The 8,713-nt window shown below is 49.4% G+C and overlaps 2 protein-coding genes across 2 annotated transcripts; both read right to left on the bottom strand.

The window, feature by feature from the left end:
• Positions 1–867: 867 nt before the first annotated feature.
• LOC127298191 (uncharacterized) lies at positions 868–1,906 on the bottom strand. The gene has a single exon (XM_051328118.1). The coding sequence runs from the start codon at positions 1,867–1,869 to the stop codon at positions 916–918; it is 954 nt and encodes a 317-aa protein (XP_051184078.1). The 5' UTR covers positions 1,870–1,906; the 3' UTR covers positions 868–915.
• A 2,704-nt stretch (positions 1,907–4,610) lies between these two features.
• LOC139831728 (uncharacterized) lies at positions 4,611–7,060 on the bottom strand. Its single transcript, XM_071821051.1, has 2 exons — positions 6,515–7,060; positions 4,611–4,649 (listed from the first exon to the last, which is right to left on the bottom strand). Exons 1-2 carry the CDS (start codon positions 7,058–7,060, stop codon positions 4,611–4,613), a joined length of 585 nt encoding a protein of 194 aa, XP_071677152.1.
• Between the last annotated feature and the right edge of the window lie 1,653 nt (positions 7,061–8,713).

Here is an 8,713-nt window from a genome sequence, read left to right as displayed (position 1 = left end):
TAACACCAGATACGGTAGAGAATACGGTATGCCAAAAAGCACCTTGATATCCGTATCCAACAATAATTTATGATTATCCGGTAGTTTTATTCAAATAATCTAATTTTGATTCGAAATGTCAAACCTAATAGAGGGATATATATGTAGTAGTTGGTGAGTTGCCACGAGTTCGTCCATTAAATAATAGCTCACATATGTAGTCACCCTATTGAATATGAGTGTTTTGTTTAACTCGTTTTATCAATTAATTTTGGTTGTATGGTTTATGGACCCATCTATACGCATACATATACTCCGTATGAAAACCGCGGATTCAGAGTGGAAATATGGTTACCGTGTTGTAGTGATTCATACCGAAATTACGATATTGCAGTTATTACTAGTCCTGCGATGGCGTAGCTGCTGTGTAAGTGTTGGGTTGAGATGAACCCAATAAAACCCATATATCCTTCACTAATCTAACATTTGTTATTACTTAGTAGTGAAAATTTACACAATAACCTAGAGACCGACCCCAATGGTTTCATTCCCTACGGAGCACTGGCGGAGGGTCTTGGAGACCATCCCGGGTTGTGGCCCGGTCTTCCAGCAGCAAAACTTGGTCATTTAGCTCATAAAAGTTGAGAAAATATTGGCCAACATGAGACATACTGCTTATTCGGCCCAGGCTAACACTTCAAGCTGAGCAATTAGCCCCTCCTAGTTTAGCTGTCACCCTCCGCCACTGCTACGGAGGGAATACGTTTTTGGCTTTTTGGTAACATGTTTTGTCTTCAATGCCAGCAAAAAAGCGCGGGAAATTAAAGATAGGCACGTCCGAATTCCGATCGATCCATGGATATTCACAGTTTCTAAGAAACACTGTACAATACAACTGCAGGTATATTATGTTACAGTTTTGAGTCTTTTGACACATTACACCTCAATCTCCAATGGCGATAAGCCGCGCACATGTATGTCCCCGCCCATGTCATGCACGCTGCACTTGTACGCCTCCAGCTCCAGGTGATCTTGTTCCTCCTCGTCGCCGGCGGCTTTGTGGACGAGCCGCGCGTACGCTTGTTCGGCGGGGTATTTGTTGCAGACGTACAGGTAGATTGCGAGGACGAAGATCGTCATGAAGGAGAGGTACCACCCGAACTGCAGGTTCACGAGCGCCCTGGCGCGGTGGAGGCTGGCCTTGTCGCGGCAGCGCACGGTGTCGCGGCCGTCCTCCCGCACCAGGGAGCACCCCTTGGGCGCCATGCTGGGCACCCACACCATGGCGCCGATGACGGCCAACCACACCCCGTGGAACATGATGCAGGCCGACCGGGCCAGGCTCACGGCGATGCTCCGCGGGAAGCCGATGCCGAGGAGCGTGGTGCCGAGGCACGCGGCGACGACCACCTGGAGGATCCAGTGGAACTGTCCCTCGACGCCGGCGTGCGTCGTGGAGTGGAAGTGGAACACGAGGAGCTCCTGCGCGAAGACGACGGACACGAGGAGGAGGCAAAGCGCGCGGCGGCCAGGGGCGCGGGCCCGGTCGAGGTGGACGGCGGCGCCGGCGTAGACGATGAGCGCGAGGCAGATGATGGCATGCTCGTGGTTGTGGAGGCGGTCGGACGGGATGGAGCCGTCGGCGTCGAACGGCAGGAAGGTGGAGTGGTCCACGAACATCTCCATGACGAGCTCCACGGCGCTGCCGGCGATGACGAGGGCCGGCTCCAGGTAGCGGGCGCCTGTGACGGGGAACCAGACCGGCGCCACGTACGAGTCCGGGCGCAGGGAGAAGAGCCTGACGTGGCTGAAAAGGTGCCACAGGCCGACGGCGAAGAAGCCGGCGCCGGGCAGGATGTGGCCGATGCTGCTGCGCGGCGTGCCGCCCATGGCTACTGAATTGATCGATGGAGCGACCAGTGTTGTTGTTGTGGGCGCTCGCGAGTCGCGACATTGGTTAGGTATAAAAGGGAGCTCGTCCTGTTGAGTAGAGTAAGTGATAAATCTGCCAAGGTGTTGCTTGTAAGTCAGTACAAGTGTTTCGGTGTGTCCTGAACTCCTGCTCACGCGGCAAGCGCCTCCGCTATTTTTTCAAATAGAATGGTTGGAATATCATTTAGGAAATAGTTGCAAATTTTTTTTTTGCTCGAAAGGAATAACGATACAGTATATTAGACTCCCATATACACAGTAAACAAGTACTACATGGGACGCCGCCTTCTCCACCGAGATCGCGGTTGACTGCCGCTGCCTCTACCTGCCATGGCTGCAGGATGCTTCCTAACCTTTTTTTGCTTCCTCGTAAAAGGAGGCATAAAATTACAAAGCTTCCAACGCATCACTTGTATGCTTCTTCAACAAAGAGATGTGCTTGGATAAATACAATGCCGCTTCACTTTCAAGGCCATGGACTGTACTACCATCACATGTGTGCTTATGAGTGTAGGGAGAGTTATCTCTCGAACACATGTTGAGGTTCGTCGTTAATGGAAAAATGGAGCACCTAACAACGCATCTTTATAGACAAGAACTACGAGATCACGCCTTTCATTTAGGGTGACAGGGTGATCGTACCATTCTAGCCTTTTTTTCATGCTTTTCCACGCGTATGGAGAAAGGAGCAGTCAATAGGACTTACTCGTGCTGCTCCGGGGGAAATCCTAGATCCGGGTCTCCCGGATCGGATGATGACGACGCTTTCTGCGTCGTTCTACCTCTTGGGACATCGTTTTTGCAGCAGCGGCTGGATGGAGGTGGATCTTGGTGGAGTGGTGTTCATCTACCACGTTGACGTCGATGATTCTCGGCGGCGTGGAGCTGCAGGGTATCGAAGATGGGCGCGGACTGCTGCACGCGTGCAGAATGGTGGAGCTGTCTGGACGGCAGGTCTGGCAAGGTAAATGCGGCGATCCCTCTTGAAGATGGGTGCGAGGAAGAAGGCGGTAGCGATTTCTGTGGCGTGTGTAATGGCGTGCGCTCAGGATCCGCTTGACTTGTTCTGCTTCTGACCCGCCAATGGGTGGCTTGGGAAGGCATTCAGTTTTAGATGATGTGCGTTGGTGTATTGTCAGGGTAATGACCCTATTCATGGTCACCCCCTTCATCGCTCTTGTAGGTATAGCGAGTTATCGCTGAAAAGGTGGCTTCGAGTTGATCTTTGTATCTCCCTTGTAAGACTTTGCGAATAATTTAATAAAGAAAAACCGTGTGCATCCTTTGGATGCAGAGGCTGGGGCGATGCTCTCATTTCGAAAAAAAAGGACTTTTCTATTTTTTCCTTTTTTTAGGAAGAACGTGAAATTCATTTTTTTTAAATGGGAGCATTCGTACTATCAAATTAATTTCTCCCAAAGCTAAAGTCATAGCATTGTCCAAAATTACAAAGCTACAGATGTAACATTGATATGCTTCTTATACATAAAAAAAATGCACTTCGCAGAACCGTTTCATGCATTGAACTCGGACTCATACGTCCATGTACGGTTGTTCTGGGAATCTGGCCGGGCATGGAAGTTGTTCTGAGGAGGAAGAACCTATTGATTGGGCATGAAATCGCCTAGATTTTATGGAATAATCTTGGGATGTCAGAGAATTAATGCATTCCAACACGCTGTCTCGCTTATGCATAAAAATGGCAAGGAATTAAAAATAAAATAAACCTACGTATTATCCTGGCCATCAAACTGAAATATTGAACATGATATTTTGGATACGGAAATGATACGGAAATAAACACTTACCATATAACTAGCTTAAGACACGATCCTTCATTAACTAGCCTGTCATATTTAAACCACATTGAGATGCACCCAAAGCGCATCCAAATACTAGGAGATCTATAGTTAATCACGGATCGAAGAAACTCGCTAGGTTCGTCGATCGATCGAACAACAGCGGTAGTGTCATGGCGGCCAGAGCATCGTCTCTTGCACTGTTAGTGCTCCTGGCGCTTTGCCTAGGTTGAGCTCCCTTGCCCAGTCCCATCTCTCTCGCCTCGTGATCAGAGCACGATCGAAGTACTAAGGTACGGGATAACTAATTGCTACTTGTTCGCAGTGCCTCACGCAGTCTCTCGTATGAACCGTGGAGCAGTCGCTGAGCTTGAGGCAACCTCCTCCTCCTCCTCCCCCGTGTCATCCGGGCATGGCCACGGGTACCCGTGCGACGCCGCCGTCGGCGTCCGCGTTCCCCACGATCGCATCTGCGATCGGGACCGCTGTGGCGCGCTGTGCGTGGAGCTATTCATGTGGAAGTACCCGGACATCAAGGCCGCCTTTGGCGACTGCCCGCCGGAAGATCCACACAAATGCATCTGCTCTTTTTTTTGTTGAGGATGGTCTCCTTTTCACAGCCAACGGCAGATTGGTATACCCGGTAGCGGACCCAGAATTCTTAGGCCAGGGCAGGTTAGCGCTGAATTTTTCATATGAATTTTAGACTAGGCTGGGATTTGTTTGCTATGATGTATAAGCTGTTGGGAAATCACCCCTAGTAACCGATGAGGCAAACAAAACTTGATGATCATTCATTTCTTTCCTATTTTTTCTTTTCTGAAATATGTACATGCACAAGTACCTTCGAGAGATCAAGTCTAAAAAAAAGAATCTGACGGGTCTTATGAACGACAGTCACTACAAAAACCTCACTATCAATGGGAACATCGCATCCGACTGAAAAATATTTCACATTTTTAAGACACCAAATTATGAAACCTAGGGGTTGACCCTTGCTTATGCTCACTTTTTTCCTTTTAAAATAGAGCTCGCTTGGGCATGTACCAGGTGATAAAAAAAATCATTCTTCTAATCCAGAGCGCGACACATGTCCACCCACCCTTCCAATCCTGTTTTTGCTTCTATAAAATACCAATGTAGGACAAAAAAGTTTTGATTCGAGCAAAAGGTATTCCCACCAATATCCCACTTTCCATAAAAGCGCAAATGCAGCAAAACCATCCGCGGTTGTAGCAAAAAGTGGTTCACCCATGAAACACACATACCTCATTGAAGACCAGCGGAGACTATTTACAACAACAACAACAACAACAACAACCAAGCCTTTCAGTCCCAAACAAGTTGGGGTAGGCTAGAGTTGAAACCCATAAGTTCTCGAAGCAAAGTCATGGTTCCGGAACGTGGATAGCTAACTTCCACGCACCCCTATCCATGGTTAAATCTTTGTCGATATTCCAAACCTTCAGGTCTCTCTTAACGGACTCCTCACATGTCAAGTTTGGTCTACCACGACCCCTCTTAACAGTCTCATCACGCTTTATCCGTCCGCTATGCACCGGCGCTTCCGGAGGCCTCCGTTGGATATGTCCAAACCATCTGAGACGATGTTGGACCAGCTTCTCTTCAATCGGTGCTACCCCAACTCTCTCCCGTATATCGTCGTTCCGTACCCGATCCTTTCTTGTGTGGCCACATATCCATCTCAACATGCGCATCTCTGCTACACTTAACTGTTGGATATGTCGTCTCTTCGTTGGCCAACACTCAGCGCCATACAACATCGCAGGTCGGATAGCTGTCCTATAAAATCTGCCTTTTAGCTTTTGTGGCACTCTCTTGTCACAGAGTACGCCAGAAGCTTGGCGCCACTTCATCCAACCAGTCTTGATTCAGTGGCCCACATCTTCATCGATATCGCCATCCTTCTGCAACATGGACCCCAAATATCGAAAAGTGTCTCTCTCCGGTACCACCTGCCCATTAAGGCTAACCTCTCCCTCCTCGTGCCTAGTAGAACTGAAACTGCACCTCATGTATTCAGTTTTAGTTCTACTAAGCCTAAAACCTTTCGATTCGAGAGTTCGCCTCCACAACTCTAACTTTCTATTAACCCCCGTTCGGCTATCATCGACTAGCACCACATCGTCCGCAAAGAGCATACACCATGGGATGTCTCCTTGTATATATATTGTGACCTCATCCATCACCAAATCAAAAAGATAAGGGCTCAAAGCTGACCCTTGGTGTAGCCCTATTCTAATTGGAAAGTCATCAGTGTCGCCATCGCTTGTTCGAACACTTGTCACAACATTATCATACATATCCTTGATGAGGGTAATGTACTTTATTGGGACCTTGTGTTTCTCCAAGGCCCACCACATGACATTCCGAGGTATCTTATCATAGGCCTTCTCCAAATCAATGAACACCATATGAAGGTCCTTCTTTTGCTCCCTGTATCTCTCCATCAGCTGTCGTACCAAGAAGATGGCTTCCATGGTAGACCTCCCAGGCATGAAACCAAATTGGTTTTTGGTCACGCTTGTCAACCTTCTTAAGCGGTGCTCAATGACTCTCTCCCATAGCTTAATAGTATGGCTCATCAGCTTGATTCCACGGTAATTAGTACGACTTTGAACATCCCCCTTGTTCTTGAAGATTGGTACTAAAATACTCCGCCTCCATTCTTCGGGCATCTTGTTTGACCGAAAAATGAGGTTGAAAAGCTTAGTTAGCCATACTATCGCTACGTCTCCAAGGCCTCTCCACGCCTCGATGGGGATACCATCAGGACCCATCACCTTGCCCCCTTTCATCCTCCTTAACGCCTCCTTAACCTCAGACTCCTGGATACGTCGCACAAAGCACATGCTGGTATCATCAAAGGAGTCGTCTAGCTCAATGGTAGAGCTCTTAGCCTCTCCATTGTAAAGGTTGTCAAAGTACTCCCACCATCTACGCTTGATCGCCTCATCCTTCACAAGAAGCTGATCATCTCCGTCCTTGATGCATTTGACTTCGTTGACATCCCTCGTCTTCCTCTCCCTAAACTTGGCCATCTTATAGATGTCCCTTTCGCCTTCCTTCGTGTTTAAACGTTGGTAGAGGTCCTCATACGCCCGACCCCTTGCTTCACTCACCGCCCGCTTTGCAGCCTTCTTCGCCACCTTGTACTTCTCCATGTTAGCTGCACTCTCGTCCGCATATAGGCATCTCAAACAGTCCTTTTTCTCCCTAATAACCTTCTGGACCTCATCGTTCCACCACCAGGTATCCTTAGCTTCCCTTCTACTTCCCTTAGTCACCCCAAACTCCTCTACAGCGACCTTCCGCAAGCAGGTCGCCATACTCGTCCACATCATGTTTTCATCGCCTCCTTCCTCCCAAAGGGCCCTCCTTAATAACCCTCTCCCTGAAAGCCTGGGATGCCTCACCCTTGAGCTTCCACCACTTTGTTCTAGCGACTTTGGCGCGCTTACCCCGCTGGACACGGATCCTAAAGCGAAAGTCAGCAACCACCAGCTTATGTTGAGGGACAACACTCTCTCCAGGTATCACCTTAAAATCAATGCAGGCGCGTCTGTCTTCTCTTCTAGAGAGGACAAAATCAATCTGGCTAGAGTGTAGACCACTACTGAACGTCACTAGATGGGATTCTCTCTTCCTAAAGAGGGTGTTAGCTACGACCATGTCATAGGCTAGAGCGAAGCTCAGGACATCTTCTCCTTCTTGGTTCCTGATGCCATAGCCAAAGCCCCCATGCACCCTTTCAAAACCTGTGTTAGATGTACCCACATGGCCATTGAGGTCTCCTCCTATGAAGAGCTTCTCACCAATAGGTACCCTCCTAACCAAGTCCTCCAGGCCTTCCCAGAACTCCCTCTTGGTGCTCTCATTCTGGCCTACTTGTGGGGCATACGCGCTGATAACATTGAGGACTAAGTCCCCAACAACCAGCTTGACAAGGATCATCCGGTCCCCTTGCCTCTTGACGTCCAGAACTCCATCCCTGAGGCTCTTATTGACCAAGATGCCTACTCCATTTTTGTTTGAAGTTGTCCCCGTGTACCACAACTTGAAACCGCTATCCTCCACCTCCTTCGCCTTCTGTCCCTTCCAGTTGGTCTCTTGGACACATAGGACATCAACACGCCTCCTCACCGCTGTATCAACTAACTCCCGTAACTTACCCGTCAGGGACCCTACGTTCCAGCTACCTAAGCGTATCCTCCTAGGCTCGGCTAACTTCCTTACCCTCCGCACTCGTCGAGTCAAATGCGGAGATTGACCTCGTCGAAGACATTACTGGATTTCTTTTGCTGCTACTGTAGCAAGATTGACTTCGCCGGAGACCCTTGCTGGACTTTGTATCGGCAATTTTATACAGTGAACAGTTGTAGCAAAAAAAATCGTTTTGTGGTGAAAATATATAGACATATTGTAGCAGATATTTGTAGCAATGGTGACAAATAGCTTTGTCGTCGCTACAAGGGATGCCACGGCTTCCTCCTGCTCGAGCTTGGAGGTGCAGCAGAGGACGAGGAGGTGGTGCCCTGCTCGAGGTTGAATGTTGACGGCACCGTTTGGGAGCTTAGTTGGGTCGCGGCGGCGCGAAACCTTGACACCGAAGAGAGGCACATTGGAGGTGGGGAATCATGGCGGCGCGGTGGGACCAAGGGAGGGGGCACAACGGCGGTGTCGGGTGTGGGTGAACGGCACCAACGGAGCCACCCCTTTTCCCTCGATGGAGCAACGATGGACCTGAAGAAGATGTCGCAGGTTGGTCTTGCGCTGCGTTGCTGGAGTTGTTCTACTCGGCGCTCGGCGGTGAGGAAGGAGCCGGCTGGCGTGGCGTGGGAATGCATCATCTGCCTGGCCGAGTCACGGACGGGGATTTTGTGCGTTGCATGCCGGCGTGCAGGTCCGAGTTCCGCGCGTGTTGCATTAAGCGGTGGCTCTCCCCATGCGGATGATGTGCTCCTACTGATGAGGTTGCTGGG

The sequence above is a fragment of the Lolium perenne genome, chromosome 5 (genome assembly GCF_019359855.2).
Source record: "Lolium perenne isolate Kyuss_39 chromosome 5, Kyuss_2.0, whole genome shotgun sequence".
In the NCBI taxonomy this organism is placed as follows: Eukaryota; Viridiplantae; Streptophyta; class Magnoliopsida; order Poales; family Poaceae; genus Lolium; species Lolium perenne.
The sequence above is the reverse complement of the archived record's forward strand: the minus strand, read 5'-3'. Positions and strand labels throughout refer to the sequence as shown.